The 22,074-nt window shown below is 38.6% G+C and overlaps 1 protein-coding gene across 11 annotated transcripts in view; it reads left to right on the top strand.

The window, feature by feature from the left end:
• Positions 1-22,074, top strand: part of HS3ST5 (heparan sulfate-glucosamine 3-sulfotransferase 5) — a 192,542-nt gene that overhangs the window by 167,504 nt on the left and 2,964 nt on the right. For all 11 annotated transcript variants that reach the window (XM_077782266.2, XM_077782267.2, XM_077782264.2 and 8 more), the window contains one exon: positions 18,548-18,686. In XM_077782266.2, the coding sequence (XP_077638392.1) occupies positions 18,580-18,686 (107 nt within the window). In that variant the 5' untranslated portion in view covers positions 18,548-18,579. The remainder of the gene's footprint in view (positions 1-18,547; positions 18,687-22,074) is intronic.

Raw genomic sequence — 22,074 nt, 5'->3', positions numbered from 1 at the left:
TAATCAAGGATATTGTTTACAGGGCAGATAACTGTTAAGTCTTCTTTCCATTATTGACTACATGATTTGTTTCCTTTTGCAACTGCATTTAGATGTACTAAAACCTCTCTTGGCTGTTTCTCATCTTCTCAGTCTCTTGTTCCAGTATGTAATTGCAGCTCAGTTATAGCAGAAGAGCTGAGTATGTATCTCAAGCTACTGGTCACCTATTCCAAATAGCTGTGGCAGTTCTTGCTGTTTGTTTTCTGTTCTGTAACAGAGCATCAAAACACGCTTAGAGAATATTGTATTATTGGATACTGGTATAAAGACTTCATCAGCCTAATGGAACAATTAACTCAACCATTCTGCTGCACTTGATCTGCAGAATTTTGCTTTAAGATTAGAGTGATAAGGTGAAGATTAACACCTCTGGGTCAGTGGGGCTGATGAGACATGATTTATTAATCCTCAAAGAAAACCTTAATTGGACACTGGAGCACTGTCTTCTTCATTGTTAAACTCTGCCAATTCCCTGGATAGTTAGGAGAGATGGTGAGGATGATAGACTTACTGTAATTAGATGCACCAAAACTAAAGTAATGATTTTTCCCCCTGGGAACACCATGTGTTATTTTATCCAAATAAATCACTGCTGATATGTATGAACACCTGAGAAACATCCGCTACACATGGTCATTGACTACTCAAACATAACTTATAGAAGGGAGCTGCAGAACAGGATTCATAAGAATCTTTTGATTTAGAGGAACTGTCTTAAATCCTGGCCTTCAGAGCACAGAGAATTTACTGTGCAAGCAGGTTAATGATCAGGTTGATTTATCCTTATTTTTTTACCGACCATTACTCATTCTTTCATCATGTTCTTTCCATTAAGAGGCACTGATTTATAGGAGGAAGCACTCCTCTAAGGAGTTTGGTAGGTTTTGAAACTAAGTCTGCAAATACTTTTTTTTTAAAAGAAATGTCTTTTTTGCAGGCAGTATAATAAATAGGTTCATTATAATGCGGCACACAGCTAAAGACAGGAAAAAAGTCCATAGGCATACAATGCTAGCTGCTGTACCTCAGGCTCAGGAAACTGAGCTTTGTGGCTTGAGGATTCATTAAGACGCTTGGTGTAATGCAACCCTGATGAAATAAGTTAGCAGTCTCATTAGGGGGTTGGAGCAATCATTTGGAAAAATGCCTTCTTTGCTGCATTTGTTTACTCTGTCATAGGAAGCATGTCCTCAGTCAACTGGGATAATCATTGTCAGCATTTTACATAGTTACAAAGCAAGCTAATAAGCCAGATTGTCAAATTATGTCAATCATGTCTAAACATCAACAAACAAATTGCTCTATGCAGATGGGAAATTTGTGAGAAAGCTTAAATATTCAGTTCAATGGAAACAGTGCACACTGCGAGGTCATGGTTTAAGACTGATATCTGGAAGAAAGTGATTTTCCAGAATGTGGCTCTGAAGCAAAGTTTCTGTCTCTATGAAATTGGTGAGGCTTTTGACATTTAGGGCACTGACTGAGGAGATACTTGTATCATTAAGCATTGCATCCTGCTTTTCCTACCCTGACACTGTAGACACCGCATTATCACACTGGTATATTAGTTGTCTTCCTCTTGCCTCTGCTGAAGTCCTCAAGTTTTATTGCAGCTTCACACCCAGACTGACTTCCAAAGGCTCTAGCCAAAGAAGAGATGAGAGCTGAGGAGTCAGAATTCTTTCTGCTATAAAAGAGAAGAAAATTTTATGTATTCCTATTCATGCCCACTGGGGTTTGGAGTCAACTTTTAGCCCAGCAGTCCTGATGTCAGCTTTCTGAGTGACAAGTGCTTTTGTCACTTGTCATCTTTGCACCAGACACCACTCTAGGGGGAAGGGCCCTGTTTGTGGCTGGTAGTTGCTGAGTGCTTGTGTGATTTCACCCCTGTCTAGGGTGATACCTAAGGGACAAAAGAATGAAGAGTTTTAAAATGCTATAAAGCTTTCAGAATGCTTAAATAGACTGAAGTGAAGATTGCACCAAAAAAGTAAGATAAAAAGATGTTAATCTGTAGAAAGAGCAGAAGATCTATTAAATTAATCAATAGGTCTTTTACAGGGGCAAATATGATTTAGTTAAAGAAAACAGAGAGAGTGTAAGAAGAATATAATGAGTTTTCCATTTCTCCTAAAAGCAAAGGTTGAGAAGAGCAGTTATTGACTGACAAGTATGTTCTTCAGAGGGGAAAATCACATTCTGGAGGGTGAGTCTCAGAGTTGCACTGAAGTTAGAGAATGTCTGCACTGTTGTGTCCCTCAGGAGCATGGCCTTCAAGTCATAGTGTTCACCTGGTTAGGAACACTGGAACATAACACACCAAAGTCAGCTTCTGTCCTTCCTCCTATTTAAAAGGAAATAGCAAGAAGGAGATACACATTGATTCTCCAGCAACTTTAACTGTGCTTTGGCAACATGAAGAATAATGATAAGTAAATAAAATGTACATTATAGACAGGGCCATCTGTCCAGGGTCCCAGGTAATGTACATACCCATTATTGTACATACCAGTCCATTAGCTAAGTCCCAAAGCATTTGATATTGGTTCTGCCCAAGACATAAATTTGATTTTTCAGTCTCAGTTAAATGTAGAATTATTTGTTTGGGGCTTCTTTACTAATATAATGTGTCTTTAACCAAAGTCTTTGTGTTCTGATACTGAACGCCATCATTTTTATGGTTATCCCATATTGATGAATGATTGACTCAATATTGACCTGTTTTTCCAAAGGCTCACTCAGCAACATGTTTACCTGCATCGCTGTTGTATGTCATATGGTATTGACTTCCTCTGATCCATGGTTGTTATCATTTGGTATTCCTTTATTCATCCTTTGTAATACAGAGTGCTTAGTGCACATTATATTCTTTCCTTACAAACCTTTTCAAAATACAGTCATCATCTACCCAGAGTCCAGGAATTTGGGGACTTAGACTTTTATAACAGCTTTCCCATGTAGTGTCAAAGATTTAACTCCAATATCATTAGTTATACTATTGTAACTTCCCAAGACTGTCAATGCCACAGTCTGAACCAAGGTGCTCCACAGAATGTCCCTCCTCCTGATTCTGAATGTTCATGGCCAGTTGTAGGAAACCGCTATTCAACAGCTATTCCCTGAAAACTGGGTGAGAGGAAAGCCAGAAGCACTAAATTAAACTATTAATATAACACAGAGAAGGGATGGGGTGAACATCCCTCAACTGTATCATGCCCCATTTGGCTGGAGTGCTGATGTTATTGGTTTAAAACTTGACCAATCCTCTCAGCTCTTTAGCACCCATAAATGTTATGTTGGAGCTTGATTCTCAAAGAGAGGGAACTAGGGAAAACTTAATCTGCCATCATGAAGAGAGGTGATGATATTTTCTTTTCTCAGTGTGAAGCAGCCTTGGCTGAGCAGGAATTTAGGAGGCCCATGGGGTCAGTATGTGCTAGCAGGCACAGAGGTTCATTTTAACTTCATATGCCCTTTTGGGAGAGAATAAATACATAGAGCATCTTTCTTTCCACATAGCTTCATAATAAACTTCCAGAGGAACGTGAGCTTGACTCACTGTAAATCTCACTGTAAAATTTTAATTAAAATAGATCTTCCACTTAAAAAGTCAATTCTACTTTAAAAAAAAAGAAACCTTCTCAGTTCCACTTGAATCTCAGTCCCCCTAAAAAGACAAGCATCAGTAAGCTGATGAATCTTGTGGAAAACACACACAATCCAACTGATTGATTTTAAAATGCAATCAATTAGAAATCACAGCTGACTTTTTTGATTGGAACTTAATTTGATCTGGAATGGGTTTGTGTCCTTGCCTACTATTAATTAGCAGTAATAATAGTATTGTTCTTCTATGGGAATTTGAAACAGAACTGCCTTCCTATAAGGCAGATGGTTGGTACAGCTCAGAGCACTCTGAGTCACAGCAGAGGTCTCAGCTCCATTACTCCTGTTAGCTGGCAAGGGAAGGCTTTGGTGGAAGAAAATGGTTATCCTGAACAAAGGAAGAAGTTGTCAGTGGAACAAATTTGTCTTTTCAAAGTTGCAGCCTGAGAGATAGTCACAAGCAGGAGAGGCTGCAGCATTCCCACAGCATTGCAGCTATCAAGGCTTGGACGTGGGGCACTGCAGGGAAACATGTAGGAATGCAGCAAGATAGGGGCTAGAGACTGCTCTAGAATTCCAGGTGTTAAACTGGTGTGAAATATCTGATCCACATTTCTATCTAAAGCATTAAGCCAGACCTTTCTTGGCCAAAAGCAAACTCAATTGCATTATCTTCTGTTTGTTCAAAGGATAAGCCCAGCAGCTGTTCTTGTTGTGTAACATTTATATCTTTACAGAGGCTGCAATAACAGATATAACATTTGCAGAGGCTCCAAGTGCCAGGGCTGGCCCCTTCAGTGACCTTGGAAGGAACAGGATGCTTAGCCCTGTGCAGAACCATCTCTCACTGACTAGAGACAACTGGAGAGATGACTTAATTTTTCTTTCTTTTACATTTACACTGCAGACTAAACACTAGTAATTTTTTAGTATTTCATTTATACTCAGCTTACAGACTTAATTTCAAAGCAAGTATTTGATATTTTCATAGATGTACAAAAACTGCTAGCATTCCTAGAGATAAAAGAGGTTTTTTTACTTTCTTTTTTTTTTTTGCCTGATGTATCAAAGGGTACAAACACATTCGTACATCTGGTTTCTCCAACAGACCTTGCTAGAGCTGTGAGTATTTAGGATAAGGCGTGTGAATGTGCATGCAGTGCTGGTATATTTTTAGTCAGCCTTGTTCTTCACACAGCAGTGTGAATAAAGCCTGAAGCTGGGCACTGTGTAAACTGATGTGGAGTGGCACCTTTCGGGGTAAGTTAGGCAGAATAAGGCTTAGTGCCAGTTTTTATGTAGTACTAGTCCATGTCGAAATCCATGACCTGCAGATATAAATAGCACAGGGAGCCCTTAGGGATCTCAAGGTGGGCAGGTGCAGGGAAAAGCCCTCTCCCTGGGTCTTACCATCTGTATATCTTGTCCCTTGTGGCCCAGGAGTGTGGGTGGATTGGGCAGGAGCCTCACATCTTCTCCTTAGGACAGGCTTCCTATCAGCAGGAAACTGGGGAGAAGCAGAGAGCAGCAGGGAGCAGTCACCCCATAGCAGGGAATCAGCAGGACACCTGTACTTACCTGAATGCCTTGCTCCAGGAATCACAGCAGGACTGTGGGAATGGTTCTTCTGATATGGGATAGTTTGATAAATCTGCTGTTGCTGATACTATTTTGGCCTGTTTTTTGCAGGTTTAGCTGGTGAGGGTACTGAAACAGCACCTGTCAGAGACAAAAAAAATAACAAATAATACTTCTACAAACAAAAAGATGAAGGACAGAATGGAAAAAAAGTCCTCTGCATATATAAACTTCAACTCCACGTCACTTTTTTTTTACTTACTACATACATGTGCTTTATAAAACAGAATTTAGTGAATTCCTTCCTTCACCTAATACAACACAAAGACATCTACAGACTCAGTCTGTTAGGCAACTATTAAATAGACAGCATTAACTTGGAGGTAAGAGGTGTTTTATCTCATTCTGCACTCTCCAGAAATCTGGTTCTGTTGATAATAACAACATGGACACTGGCATCATCACACCTGCTTGGATTCTTAGTTGTGATCTGTACCAGAGAACTACTAAATACATTAAATTTAATCAAACACAGAAGAATAAAAGTGTCTGCCATTCTCAAGGATGAGAATTTCTCCAGAAAGTAATACAAGACATTAGTATATTAATGCACACAAACCCCAGAAATATAGTTAGAAACAAGTAAAGTGGTTAGTTAGCAGCAGGAATGTTCATAGAGCCACGAGAGAAACATCTTCAAAGACTGAAGGATTAAAATGAACCTGCAGAGAGGACAGAAATTTGAAAGACATCAGTGAATTAATCCATGGCTGACATTAGCAAAATAGCATTAGGTTATACTGCAATACTGTTTCCTAATTCTAGGCTATGATCTATTTGCAGAAAATGGGGTCTGTTGCAGAGATGCCAGGAGGCAGATTGTTTGCCTGAGTGGCTGCCAGCACAGGGGAAGGAGTTGTGGCGCTGCCATCCATCCTCCATCCTGACAGGGGCCTCAGGTGGGGATGTGCCCCTGCCCTGAAGCACAGGCAGCTCCATCAGTGTCTCCCAGCCAGCTGCTCAGTGTGGCTACCTCCTCACAGACTGCGACTATGACCAGCTATCACCAGGTCCTCTTTGCACAAGGTGAACCAAGCTGGACAGAAATGACCACGAGCCCACTCCCACTAGAACATCCTCCTTTTTTGCAAGAGGGCTTTAAGGAGCCCTGAGGAGGGTCTGGAAAGGGATGCACTGCAGTGGTGCTTTCCAGCAGAAGTAAAATTGTAAAATTGACTGGTGTAATTGAGTCTGCTGTTGTATCAAACAGTGAGGACAAGGTTTTCCACCAGGCTACGATCTGGCTCCAGTGCATTATCACATTCTTTTGCGTGTAAAGCTACCTATATAAATTGTTAAATGGAAATTTTTCTGGTAGTCTGCTACCTGGTAATTATATCAGCAGAGCAGGGTGAGAGATGGCAGGAAAGAATGTAAGTGTGTTATGGGAACAACAAAGGAGGAAATCAATCATAACAAACATTTGCTTAAGAACACATTGTACCTTTGGGTGTGGAAAAGGACTAGTCTCTGTTTTATACATGGTAAGGGGGAGTAATTGAGGTGTTCCATTCAGATGTTATTGCTGCTGGGAAGTTATGAGACAGCCTCAAAAGTTAACTTGACGGTAATAGACTTAAAATATATTAAAAAAGACCCTTCTCTGAATTTAACCAGCAAAGCATATAATTCACTAAACTCTAATGGTGTTGAAGAATTTATTTCCTGTTCCTTCCTCCATGAGAGAGAGAAAGAGAGACAGAGACAGAGACAGAGAAGAAAATAGAAATATTTCTTAAATTAACTTTATTTACATCCTCTTGTGATATGGCAGGATGAAAAAAGTAGGATTCAAGGTCAAAAGGAATTCTGTCCACATCTCAGTCCTTCTCACATAATTTTGAAGAATGAGAGCTGAATAGAGGAAGAATGAACTGATTTCTTTTAGGTTAGTCATTGCAAATGCAAAATGAATATCATTCTGCAGATATGGTGCCAGAGGACAACACAAGCTAACAAAATAATGGTAGTCTAAATAAATAATTTATGCACCATATCAAAAACTGAATGAGATAAAGACATAGAGAACACATTTTAAAATTTGGAAATTGCTCAAAGCTTTTCCTGCAGTGTCTCCCAAGAGGATGAGCATGGAGGACTAATAAACTCTGTGACTCTGTATAATTCATAAACTTTCCCTCATTTTTTGATTTTCAGTAGTTACAGTTTATAGCTAACAAAGGAACAGAGTGGAAAAATCCTGGTGAGAGTTGAGAGAAGAACATAAACCAGCTGATTCCTCCACTTAGTCTATTCATAAAGGGCATCTGTTCTCATCCCAAACTGCACATATATTTGCCATTAAACTTAGTACATTGAGAACAGAAAAAGAAGCCTTCTACTCACATCCTTATGTCTACTTTATATTAATATTTTTATGACAGCTATTGCAATGTGAGATTATTACACAAAAAGCCATTTCCAGGTGATTTATTTTAAAATTATTCTGTTGTGGCTGTTGGTTAATGTTCAGACTGGATTTCTCAGGGATTCATTCAATGAGAGCAGAGCAAACTCAGAGCAAACTAGTGAATGCTATCAGAAGGCAGTGGCGTGTTTCTGGATGAATTACATGGAATAGACCTCCCCCACCCACAGCCACATTGGAAAGATGTTTCTAAGTTGAAGAAATCTAAAAGTTACTTTCAGATAAGTTTTGCCTTGAAATGATTTTGATGGACACAGACATGTGAAGTCTCATTCTGAAGAGATATGGTGGGCAAAAGCGTTGTTTTCAACTCTGCAGTCAGCAATTTGTAGCATATTTTTTGGCACAGCACAATTCAGTTACACAACCAATATTGTTTTCTATAAGATTCCTTGAAGTTTAATTTTTTAACCAAAAGCAGAAGACAGCATCCTGTGGTTTCCTGAGGGAAACCCTCTGCCTCCTCCTCTGAGTACACAAGCAGAGCCCAGCACATTTCTCGGCTGCATGACAAGTTCCATGCTGCTGGGGGGCTGAGAGGGCCCCCAGCTCTGCTGCCGTATGTCAGAGCAAGCAGAGTCAGCCCTGCGCCCTCCCTGCAGCAGCCAGCGGAACAGCAGAGCAGGAATTTCCACACGGTCTCCACCATCCCCAAGCACGTGAATGGACCATACAGTGCTCTCAGGGCGCCTCTGCAGATCTCTTGTTCTGGGTGGGTAAATGAGGAAGAAGGTCACTACTGTCAGCAAGCTACAGAAGTGACTGAGGAGCAGCTGCCCTTCGGTGGTCCCCTGTGCTCTGAGCCTGACAGAAAGGATCCGTTCTCCCAGTTCCTCCCTGCCTGTCCTGCCTGCCTCAGAGAGCCTGTTGATTGTTATATGACTGTTGTTTACTTCATTAATTTCCTCCTGCCATCAATTGATGAATAAATTATTCATAAGTAAATTTATAAATTATTCTACCATTTCTATTGATGATTGAATAATATTGACCAAATAAATTATTCACTGTTCTTTTTCCCCACCAAATGACAAATAAATTATTAGTGAGTATTGTTTTCTTCATTATTAGATCAACTATTCCATCTGTTGAGACATTCATAAGATGTCACTCACTCTGATAGCTATACAATTTGTAATTTCCCTTTAGGAACTCTGCTTTCATGGACAAACAGAACTAATTTAACTTTATTGTATACTTATATGGCAGTTGCTTTAAATATGAGGTCCTTTAGAACATGAGAAACTGTTTTGTATGTCTCACAGCCAAGTAAACAAAATGCTGAGATATTCTGGGGTTAATTCTTACCCAACCAAGATATTTTGAATTGTGCAGCTAATTTTACAATTTTCCATATTTGGACTTAAGTGTCAGGGTTGAGGTTCCAGCCATCCCTTGATTGCAAAAGATATCAGGTTGTAGGTTCTGTAAATGAGCATCAGAAGCAAAGCCAAACCAGCGATAACTTGACTAATTGCCATTACAAATGTGAACTGCATAGGACAGTTATTTCAAGTTCATGGATAAACAAAATTACTTTTCCATGCAGTTAGATCCATGCCTTCTGTCTCACTGATTCACCAGTAACTATGTGGCAAACAAGTGACAGCCTCTTCTAGTGGCAGCATTTCTAGCATATTTTACCAGGCAGGCAAAATATGTCTATATCCAAAAATATGAACAGACCATGTGGTTATGATGGGTCAGAGAAAAAAATCAAAATTATTTTTAAAAATGCATCTCTAGGAAAGTGATACTATGTGACAAGTGCCCACAAAGAAAAGATTAGATCCTCTCTATTCTATGAAGCCCAAGTAAAATTTTGTCTTCAAGACAATCAAGAGGCATTAGCATGAAATAGTATAAGGATCATGAATAGTATGCTGAAAAGTATTCTTTAAGTTGCTCAGAAAGAGACAGAGAGAGGAGGCATCTCATGCCAGCAGAGGAGCAGGCCTTCAGTAATTTTCCTGGTGTGAGTGCCAGCAAAGATCAGAAGCACACACTTCTCTGCTGGCATTTGCTTGAGTCTGAAACCTACCAGTAAAATATGTGCAAAGATGTTTCTGTTGATATTTTATGTTCTCTTTTTTTTAGAATTTAAAACCATGAAGTAGGCATATTTGCCAGGCTGAGTACATGTAGGAGAATGAATGGAAACCCAGTCTACAGCTGAGGCTGCCCAAGGGGAGGAAGATGGATGAATGGGCTGTGCCAGTACAAGAGGACTGTGTAGTGACCAGAGAGCTCATTTATGGGGAGCTCTCCAGCTCTGGACACTGGGCTGGGCAGCTCCACAACACCATAACACTGTAACAGCTCTGTCTTCTTGTTTCCCCTTTCTTTTCCACCTAAATGAAATGTGATCTGTCACTCAGGTCAATACAGCAGTGTAATGTTGGTCCTTAGAACACGTGCACAGCAGAAAATCCCAGCTCCTTCATTTTCAGAGAAAGCTGTTAATAGGTCTGCCTCTCTCACTGAGGCACACTAACAAGTTCTTGTCTAAACTGTCATTAATGTTTTCACTTAGATTTCCACATTCAATTGGCAGCACTTCTAAGGGAAGTGTTGTGGTCAGGACTTACAGGGGAAGAACTGAGACTTTGCATTCTGAAAAATAACGATCTCCGGGGTCAAGTTTTTAAATTCCATTTGTTCCTGTTCTCCCAGCAGAAGCCCCATGGGATCTGGGCATCCAGACACAGAAATAGACAGAAAAGTATGACAAAGAAAAAGGGAAGATGGTAAAAGTGTGCCTAGACAGAAGTGTATTGAGGGAGCTGTAATGGAAGAATGCCCTTTGCAGCACAGTTCAGAATGGATATGAATGAAGGACAGTTATATTGCCCAAGGGCAGAGAAAAAGTAGCTGGGATTAAATGGTGAAGGGAGCTTCACATGGGAAAAACTTAGACTTATATAGGTGGGTAATGGACTGAATCTTTGGGACAATTATGACAAAGAAGTTATGAAATATAGCCTGCATACAGAGAGCCATCTGAGCTGATCATGTTTCAGATTAAGGGTCTGAGTAAAAAGACAGAGATGCTACCAATCAGAACAAATGTAGGTGCTCATTATCAGACAGTGTGATGTCTATTCATCAGCAATGGGATAGTTCAGTATATGAGTTTGAATAAGAGAAAAGAGATGAGTAAGTATACTATATAAAGATATGAGCTGCACAGAGGCATGTGGGGGTACTCTCATGCAATGGTATTTTTTTTCATTGCGGGGTAAAAGCCAGGAGCAAAAATCTGTGAGGTGGATTTACTGTAAATGCAGTGTGCCATCAAAATATATTTGCAGCTCAGTTAAGTTTTTACTGCTAGTTTTCCCATCAATGCTTTTGACTCCTAGTAATGTTCTGAATTTAGTTCCATTTTGCTGCTTTTCTGAAGGGAAGTCACCAGAAAACAGAAACTGCAGAAGGCCACATAGACTTTGCCTTATATCTAAGAGAAATTTAATTTATTTGTCAGTTTCAATCAATTAAGGAACATTCAAACAGCCTTTCATATGTATTATTTTAGACATGATATTATTTGGGAAAGGGTAATTTTTCCAAGAAAAAAGAAAAAGGAGAAATAAAAAGAAAAATAATCATGTCTGTGGATGTGATTCTAAGTAGTGGAAAAGAACATTTCAAAATTACTAATTTGTGACAAAAGGTAATTTTATTTTACACTAAATTGTATTAGACAATAACTCTCTGCCTTTTTATCCTGCTCAATGCAGTGAAACTGTTCATGATGAGGACTGGATCCTAAAAGAAGGACAAAATAAAGAAAGCTCTGGATATCTGCCTGCTTACCTTTTTCTCAGAAGACTTATAATCTTCTCTAAATCTTTCCCAGAGTTGAAAAGTAAACTGTTTATTCCTAACATGACACTACTATTGGCCTCCCTTTGTGATTTTTCTTATAACTTTTGCAGTCATTGCTTCCCTCTCAGATGTCACTGAATTTTTCCTTAACTTCCTTTTTCCTGTATTATTGTTATTTTTGTTACAGTTGTTTTAGTGCCATCTTGAAGAAACAAGGCTGGTATTGTCTTTTAAAGACTGTGAAAGTAGCAGCTATTATAATTTCTCTATAACAATAACTGCATTTCCTCAGATTTTCTATCTCAGTGTCATCAGCTCCACCATTCCTGAGAAATGGAGCAGACAAGGAGGGTGATCATTTCAGGAAGGTGATCATTTCAGAAGAAAAGGAGGGAAGTAGCTGGGGAAGTACCTTTAATCCACAGAAAAGGGCCAACCCTATCAGATTAATCTCATGCTCTATGAAGAGCAGTATTAGGTAATATACTCAGGATTCTGGCAAGGAGACAGGCATCTGAATTTTGGACTAATGGAGTTCTATTAAGATCTATGTGCTTGGAAATGTTCCTGGAGCACTGTAGCTAAGCTTGGATCATGGCAACCCAGGCATCACTCAGCAGAACGCGGCCGCCCGCCTCGCCGGCTCGGATGCAATAAGGCAGTTTTCCTCAGCAGATGTGCCTGAGACCTCAAGGGCATCAAAGCGCCTGAGATTCCTAACTGCTCTGACAATCTGGCAGCAGATCTGTTTGGCACAGGGCACCACAAAGTCAATAGCAAGCTTTTGAGTTGTTTCTCTCATCCCAACACCATATTGCTCAATGTCTTTCAGTGAGATGCAAAAAAAAAAAAAAGAAGAAAAAAGGGAAGGGTCAGGCTGAGAAAGGAATGTGATAAAGAGCTGGTTCTGGCCTTCTGTACTGTTGTCACTTGAACAGCAGCTTCCTAGAGACAGCACGATTATGAGTAGATGGGTCTTCAATGTGTCTGGAGTGAAATATCCCGTGAGCAGTGGACTAATAGTCATTGCCACCCTATAGACTCCAGAGAACACAGATATCTGGCTACCCTAGCCAGCCCCGATGGGGGATTATGAGTCACAAATACTCTTTCAGCACTGATACTGTGCTAACTTCTGAGAAATGAAAATATGTTTTCTTATCTAGTATCCACATACAGATGCTGATTTTATGGGTGGTCTCAGAATCTAGCAGCTTTTCTGGAGAAAGGCTTTCACCACTTCTTTACACAAAGAAATGGCTTCAAGGGCAGCTTAATGACAGTCCTAAATCTCAAACTCTGCAATAGCAGACAAAAAAAAAAAGGTATTTTTAGGTTATTGTCACAGCTGTGGCATAACAGTATAGGAAATCTTTGTTGGAGTTTATCTGCATTATTTATTGTTTTCCATCAGTTTTGCTGACATTTTCTTCTCCACTCTTTCAGTCAATATGAGTCATGAGGAGAAAAGGACACGTCTAGTACACAGGAACACTTACATGAATCTGTGAACTTCTTCCATGTTATATTTCCTTCTTTTCTTTCTTTGAAACCTAAGTTGAGCAAGTGTGTATTAATCTTACTTTATTCCATCTCAGCCTTATACTATAGAGAAAAAACTGAAAACTGTGATTACTCATGAGAATTAAATTTATTTTTTATATTGAAATATGAACCATTAATGAAAAATTAAAAAGAAAAAAATCCAAGTTCCCTTTCTCAATGGTCAGCACTTTATCATTCTCTAAAATATTAGGTATTTTCAAATCTTTCTGTTCCCATTATCCACTTCATTTTACTGTGTCAAAAAAGGGAAGTATTTTTCTCTTCTTAGACCATTCAATGCTATTAGGAAGGAAAAATCCTCTCTCAAATGAAAAATAGTATTCTTTTTATCATGATCATTCTAGTACCTTAACACTGTTTACATGGTGCAATTGTTCTGTTGCAATTAAGGAAACCACCAAAGCACAGGCTACTGGGGAAAAAGTACAGCACCACTGTGTCTTTTCCTTGCCACTAATCCAGACCAGTGAGACAGAAAAAAGGGACTGGGGAGGACCTGGAGAAGAAGGAGCAGTAACATGACTGACTCTTCCAGGCAGACCATGACTAAGACCATGAGCTGGGGAGAATGCACACAGTTTGAGGCATAAATTCCCCTGCTCTCCCAATAACCATATGATTTCATACCCCAGAAAAAGACTAGGTGCTTGATTTTTATTGACAGTGAGAAGTGGAAGAAACTGTAGTTAACATTCAAGAGACATAATGCAAACATGCCCAGTGATAAGTTCCCTGACTTGTCTCCAATCACTGTGTTTAAATCTCCTATAAACCCAGAGATCTTTCTGCAGTGTATGACAACAAATATTTGTTGGTCAACAGCTGACCCCTGCTGGTGTGAAAAATTAAAAATAAATAAACACGCCAAACAAATTCTAATAAAAACATATCTTACTTATTCTTTTTCTAGCTTCCTTTGTGCATATTTGCCTTTGGTTTTTGCTTCATTTTGATTAATCACATAACTCTATCAAGACTGTATCTCTTCAGCCTGTTTGCAAAAAGAAAGGATGTTGTTGTTGTTTCTTATACTTCCATCCACATGCTATTTATTTATCTATAACATTTTCTCATGTCTGCTCCATGTGTCCAAAAATTTCCCTTTGATCATTTGCAAACAAGTTCCTAGCAATTTCTTGTTTCATTGTCTGTATATTTGGAATAAGTGATTATAACAGCAGATTCTCTTTTCTGTGCTTCTGCACAATTCAGATTTTTATCAGTAATGCCATCATTACTAGCATGCTTCTTCTGTTTTCTCCTACTCATTTGACTTTGACCTAATTTGAACCAAAAACTAACTTTTACAACAGTTCACAAAAAAATTACATTATTTGTCCGTCATGCCCACTACCTTTATCCATGATCCCTTCATCTTGTCAGGAACAGTCCATCTATTTTTCAGTTGGTATTATCATCTGAGTTCTACATAGTGGTACTGACTCTTGGCAATCCACTCAATAACCCTGGTCCTCTCACCAGCAAATTTGGTATGTAGGGAAAGGGGTTAAATGAGGCATTCACATCAATACACTGGTAAGGCCACTTTCTCATATTTCTTTATTGAACTGTACCATGTCAGTATAATAATTCAGATCAGATGTACATCTGAAATCACAAACCACATTTCACTTTTAATTTACACAGAATTTACAAACCACATTTTTAAATACACATGATGTTTCACACATTTCTAGAAATCATGCATTCAGTAATTTGTGTTGCTCTTTGTACATTATGACTGTCTCAGATAGACACAAAACAACTTTCTTGTATGCATATTTAACTAAATTGTCCAAGACAGATGTTTTAATTGTAAGCCCACTGGAGCTGTGCAACAATGTGCTGTCATCTCTTTGGGTGGGAGGTTCTACATTCAGCATTCAACTACTGGGAAAATTCTGCCTGCAGCTTTCTCCCAACCCTCCTCCCACTTGTCAGTAGCTTTTGTGACAGTTCAGTTCATGCCCCTAAAAGAGAGCAAATTTTTTTAAAAATACCTTATTTACCTCCAATAACTGCTAAAAGTCTTGTTGCTTTGGATTACATTTTATCTTCCCTTCCAGCTTCTTGTAAAGTTTAAAAGTATGCATTCCTTACAGAAAACTTTGTACACCTGATAATACTTCCCAGAATTTTAATTTCTTCCTTTTCATTTCTTCTTTCCATTTCATTTAAGTGTTGCCATGTTAGTCTCCAGCAACATTTTCACCTTAGGGACCTTCACCTTAATCACATTCTGGTTGTATTAACTCTGTGTCCTAAATAGAAATGTTTTTTCAGCCCTCTCCTCTGGCACACAGAACTGTCTCAGTATATCCATTGCAAGGTGTAGCCTTTTCTGGAGTCAAGATAATATTCTTCTATGTTTTTTTCAGGAAAAGAATTAACATCTAGGGAAAGTTTTATTGAGACCATCTCTCTGGAATAAAACTCCATCCATGGCCTTTAAATTAGATGCTAAAAATGAAAACAAAAATGAAACAAATACATAGCGTTATCTTTACATTTCTAGTGTGTGCTTAATACTTGTCAATCTGTAGAAAAGTTTTCTGTACTTAGGTACGTGCAAATATAAAACTGGAACAGGTTTGGGCTTTTTTTGGTTGATTGATTTGCTTGATTTGCTTTGTTTGTGTTTGTTTTGTGGTTTGGTTGGTTGGTTGGTTGGTTTTTTTTTTGTCTTGACTCTAATTTCAAACATTAATATTGAGGTCATGAGGCCTTGTGGAATACATTTCAGGAAATATCTTGCCATTAATTTGATTTTATTTTGTCCTGATGACCTCCACAGCCTCACTAAGGCTTGCAGGCAGGACTGAAGTGGGATCCAAGAGCCTGTATAAAGGAGAACACATGGAAAATTAAACTTTAGTTTAATGTATAGAAGGCTGCATATATATATATGTTTTCTGAGAGACAAAGTTCATTTTTGTAGCACTGAAGATAAACCTTTATTTAGAGGGAGCAGCACCAAAAGATTTAAAATCTGGGACCTATGAAAATTCATCCTCTGCTTCCTGTTCTTCTCTTTCATCTTTTAAAATTAAATTGTTAAAAGAGTAATTAGTAACATATTGACACAGAGGTGCAGCATCTGTGCATTTTTCTTAATAGTTCAACTTTGACTACATATTTTCTGCCTTGATCAATGTATAGAATTCCTCATTTATACATTATTTTTATGGGAAAAAAATGCATATTACAAAATGGCAAAAGTTTACCATGTAGTTAAAGCACTAGAAAGAAATTATTTCAGACTGAATCTCACGGGTGCTACAGGTTTTCTCTGTGACCCTGAGCAAATCACTTAATCTCTCTGTACCTCTGCTCCTCATTTATTTTTTAAAGGATGGTAATACTTCTTCTGTCTCTCTATTTACATTGCAAAGTTCTTTTACTCTGTGTTTTATATTATTCTTGTTGCAATAAAGATTTTATCTAAGAATCTTATTATAGAATTGCTTTTATCTACGCAAAAAGCAATATATTCTGTATTAGTTATCCTGCATGATAGGTTGTCCTGAGCTGTGACCTGGCTCTAAAAGGAGTTATTATTATTGCACTGGAAGTGTTTTAGAGACAAGTCAGACTCAGAACTTCATTGTTGTGTGGCTCTTTTATCAGGTGATGGTGGGTTGAAATTAGAAAGCTTTCTCTATAGCAGTAAAATAAATATGCTTCAGAATGGCTCTTCAACTATGCTTAAAGAATGCCAGTTTGGAATGACCTGCATCTGCACCTTTAAACCCAGCCAGCCCTGGGGCAGGCAGGCTACATGAGTGCTGCCTGCTGGGAAAGGCTTCCAGCTTGTATTATCTCTCTGACTGTTTCCTGGATTTTTAAGTGGGCCTTCTGGGCCAAAAATTTAACATCATGGGCAGAAATGGAAAAAGATGTTTCCAGAAATGGAAAGATGCTTTTACGCCGTGTTTAGCAGTGGCCAGCCAAACCTTGGAATGTCACCAAAAATTCTGCCTCTGCATATAGTTTCATGCTTATAATAATGTATCCCAGTCTTGCTTTATGTAAATCCTAGGGCTGAAAAAGAAGAAAATGTGCTGCAGAAGAAATTTTGCTGTAGTAAATCTTAAGAAACTTGACATCAAAAATTGTTCATAATAAGTCCAACCAAAATTTAGAAAAAAAATTTTTGTCCAAACTACTCCATAATACAAGAAATATTCCCTGATAAAGGGAATGAGACTTTGGATCAGTATTTCAGATTATGACAATTTATATTTATGATTTTTCTACCATTTGGTGATGAAAGCATTTTTTTATGTAGATTATATGATTTTACTCCTCCTGACGCAGTGAAATGATTGAAACTTAATTCTCCTGCATATGTACAAGGAAGCTCAGAACTGGTACAGAATGAAGAACTATGTCGTCTTTGACTGTGCTTTGAAAGGAGGACCTGATCTTTCCCCTCAGTTCATGTCAGAATATATTAGGAATCCAGGTCTGAGATTCTAAAGAGATCTGCACAGATCACACATGTAATCCAGCCCAGAACATAAATGTAACTCTTGAGGAAGAGTCAAACTAAAGACAAACAGTTTTACTCAGCACTTCTTTCTACCTTGGCTAAGAGCCTCCTGGTTAAATCCTCTTGTCATAAGATCACATATTTTTACTCCTGACTACCTCAATAACTATAGTATTTGAAGCAATACTCAACTATGGGATTTAGATGGTCTCTGAAGCACATCAGAAAAAGATATTTAAATATATGCTTTGGTATTGCTAAAAACTGGGGATGTGGGCATGCTTGTTTCAAAGGTGAAAGTTTGTGTCCCATCAGGTCTTGAGGTGACAGGCACAGCACAGGCACAGCTGATAGAATACACTGATGCTGAAAAATCATTATTGTGCCCATCCCAGCTACCTGCTTCTCAGTTCTGTCATAATTGACTTGCTAGCATGGATCAGGACCTCTTTTTTTAGATTTCTCTCCAGCATACACTCTAATAATCATAGAGATAATGTAAACGTGCCTCCGTAAACTGTACACAGGACCTGCAAGCCTAACTCATGGTTACTGCGGCTTTACTTTACATCAGGGCATTTAAAGCTCTGTTTAAATCTAAATCTGTCTGATTCCAAAAGGCTTAAAATATAAACATATTTACTTAACAAGATATCCCATTACAATGTGAGCTTCTACAGTAAAGACCTACATTGTGGCTATCTGACAGACCTAGTAATGGTGGATGCAGCTGAACCGCCACTTCCAGAATTATCATCCTACCCCAGATACATTGCCATGTGGGACTGCAAACTGATAGCAAAAATAAAAAGAAAGTTTAACTACTTATTTTGCATTTTTGAAAAGATTTTGCAAGGGTGGCTTAATCAGGTGCAACACCTGATTAAACACTGCCCTGCACATGCTATGCTTTCTGATGAGTGTTTTATGTGTTCTTGTCTCTGCAGACTGAAGAAGTCCTGAAGATTGATGGAGGGCCATGCTATTCAAACAGCAGGCGTTGCTGAGACAGAAGCTCTTTGTGCTAGGCAGCCTTGCTATTGGAAGTCTCCTATATCTAGTTGCCAGAGTTGGGAGTTTGGATAGGTAAGTCATTAAGTAGCTGCTCTCTTATGTAGAATGGGCTAGGATTGTCTGAGTTTTTGCTTCAAGGGTCTGATTGCTTTCATGCTTTGTTTTTTGATTTGTTGTTGGCTTTTGGGGTTTTTTTCTTAAAGTCTATTTGTATGGGAGGACAGAAAAACTGGCTATTTTAATAGTGGTTTTCATTATTTATTCCTACCCTTTAGAGAAGAGAGTAGGAAAATAGTCACAGTCATCCGTGTCAAAGTTTTTCTGTTTGTCCATTTGTATTCTAAGCACACCGACACTTGTTTTCAGAGAAGAAATAAACCAGCATCCAGTAAAAATGTCATTACAGGAGCTCATTTTGCCTGTGTACATCTGTGTGTTGACCTCTAGTTTCAGCAAAACAGTTATGATGTATTTATACATCTCCTTTTCTAAATTTGTGAGCAAGCAATTAATGTGCTACAGTGGTAGTTAAAATTAAGTATGAGCCTGCAGAGCAGCTTGTCAAATTTTGAATACTATTTCATTTGAAAGATTGCTTCAGGGTTTGAGAATTTTAACTATGGTAATTAGCTGGTATTTTCTGTAGCTCAATGTGCTAAATAAGTGGGTTTTCTCTGCAAATGATTTCCTGGAGAGTAGTAGAAAGCACAGCAGAGAAAATCAAAGAATGTTTGGCACTTCTGACCAGGCTGAGTTTTGACTGGTTTTTGACAATGTAATGGTAGTGCTAGCTGCACTGACACTGCTGTTCCTGTCAGCTTTGAAATGGCCTGGGATTGCTGTGATAGGTGCTACACAAAGGCACAACACACTCAAAAGAAAAACAAAATTAAAAAATAAAAAAGGGAAAAAAAACCCAAAACAAACAACCAAGGAAAATAAGAAAGCTGTTTAGAAAGAATGAATTAAAAAAAAATAAAAAACCTACAAGATTTCCAGAAGCAGGTAGACAGTTTGCAAGTGTTAATGCTGTATTCTTTTCTTTCTTTTAAATGATGCAACATATTTTTGACTTCAAAATTGTCATACAATGCTGTATGACTATCCAGTGTTTGGAAAGTGAAAACATAGCTAGCTACTGTCCATTGCTAGTTAATGGTGGGCCCCATTGGCAGTCACTGGGTGCCTTCTTCCACTCCTCAAATCCACTCCAGAAGAAGGAGGCCATGTACTCAGCTAGGAGCAAGTGCATTGCAAATTAAGCCCTGGAACTTATATTTTCTTTCCCCTAATGGTCCTCTGATGCTTCAGAAGTAGAAACTTCACTGAGACTACTGTGATTCTGTAAATGGAGGCAGAAATCCTTACTGGTCCCTGCAAAAGTATATTTTATGCTCAGAGGCATGAAGTCTAATTAACCTTCTCCAATTATCTATGCTTGCACATCTTCAGAATTTACTGATGGCTATAAAATTATCTCTCCACAGTATTTGACTCACTGACCTCCTGTGGCAATGAATTCCACTGGTTTCATACATAATGTTGCCAACAGCAGTAAAATTCAGTTTTGTTCTCTTGCTTTACCCAGTGTGAAGCATACCACACTGCTAAAAAGCAGACCTGTGTATGGAATTGTTATGAAATAGAGAGAAAGAAGTACTAGAAAGGACAAGACATGGATGAATTAACTAGAAATATTCTTCTGCTTCATCATTGTTGAATCTCTCAGTAAAAGGATGCTGAGTGGCTTCAACAGACTTTGGAATAACTAATGGTTCAGGAAGAAATCCAGACACATTTATGCTTAATTTATGCTGATCTAATTTGAACAAGAGAACTGGGGGTGGCTCTTGTTTAATAGCCTCAGATTAGGCTCTCCAATGGCAGTGTCTTGAGTTTCCTTAGGCCCAAAGGGAAATTACCACTAGTTTATATGATTCATTGAGTCATAAAATCTGATAAGATGAGCACTTCCCTCCAGGGGAGGCCACCTTCCTTCAGCTCCTGAGTGCATGGATCTGCTTCATATGTGGAAGCTCAAATAGATTCTGTGGCAAATTTGAGCATACCTGGGTTAGTCTTTGAGTTACCCAACTCCCTGACTGGCAGTACCAGGAGCCTCCACATCTGATTCCCATGCTACAAAATACTCCTGCTGGAACCAGGCTTATAATCTTTTGCTGCTGTGACACCTTCATTGGAAGAAAATTAACAAGTATTCTGGATCAGGTGAGACAGGTCATTAAGATTGCCAGACTTACTTCAGCTGTTTTGAAACTTTTCAGAAATGCAGTTCCTGGAGATTAATTGGCTCATGGTGAGTTCTCTCAAGAAGAATTGTGGAGTTTTATGGTAGCAGCTTGAGAAATTACCTGGGAGAGAAACTCAGTGATATAAGTGCCATGTACTCTTTCTTAGCAAAGAACTGTTATTTAATAGGAAAATTACTCAGACAATTAAGAATATTATCATGTTGCAATGTAAGAGTAAATAGTTACACCTTGGTTTAAACTATGAGGATCTGCCCTTTACTTACCACTGCCAAGATCTTTTAAAAGTTACTTTTTGATTGTTTAGAGAGAGTAGAATCAGGGGGAAGGAGTAAAAAAACCCGAAATATAAAGGCTGAGGAAGGACTTCTAACAACATCAAATCTTTTCCCTTAGGCTAGAGGATATCTTGAGTATTTATTTATTTTCAAAGGAAACCACCCTGTTTGACAAGCTGTTGTGTTACACTGAAGGCAGTGCTAGCTAGAGATAAAATTAGTTGAGATGGGTCTGGAACTGCTGTTGTGGAATCCTCTTCGCTTGAAAACAAATAACAAATATGCAGAAGGAGAGGGAAGAGAACAGAGACAGCAATTGCAGCTTCTGTTTCTTATGTTTTTAACTGCCACCTTGCTGATGTATTAAGACTCTCATCAGCCACACCACAGTCTGACCAAACTGTAGCATTGTTAAGACATTTCTTCCTTTTTATTTTTTTCCCAATATGGGTGGATTTGCATCAGCTTTTCAATGATTCAGTCCTTGCCACAAAACAGGCTTTTTCGGTAGATGGCAGAGAACAAAGAGTCAGAAGAAGCTAGACACTTGAGAAAAGAAATAACAGGAACTCACTTTTCATCACACTTTCTAATTAGTCTGCAGGACTTAGCTAGAGTTTATGTGAACCCAGCAATGTCATATGGATTATTTCTTTGGCTCTGTCTGGACAGGATATAATCTCTCAGCATCTGGATAATCAAGGAAGCAGCTAACAGGTCAGCTAGGGTGATCAAACTTACTTTGTCCCAACCATCCATTGTCCTAGAATCAGTGTCAAATTAGACCCCAACAAGCAGTGATGGATGGAAAACCTGCAAAGAAATAAATAATTATGTCCTGAAAGCAGGGTTTGAATAATATATAGTAAATGAGTGAGGGACCACATGCTGAGAAACTAGAATAAATACTGA

This window comes from Lonchura striata, chromosome 3, assembly GCF_050655825.1.
Source record: "Lonchura striata isolate lonStrDom1 chromosome 3, ASM5065582v1, whole genome shotgun sequence".
Classification (NCBI taxonomy): domain Eukaryota; kingdom Metazoa; phylum Chordata; class Aves; order Passeriformes; family Estrildidae; genus Lonchura; species Lonchura striata.
This window is presented reverse-complemented; position numbering and strand designations above follow the sequence as displayed.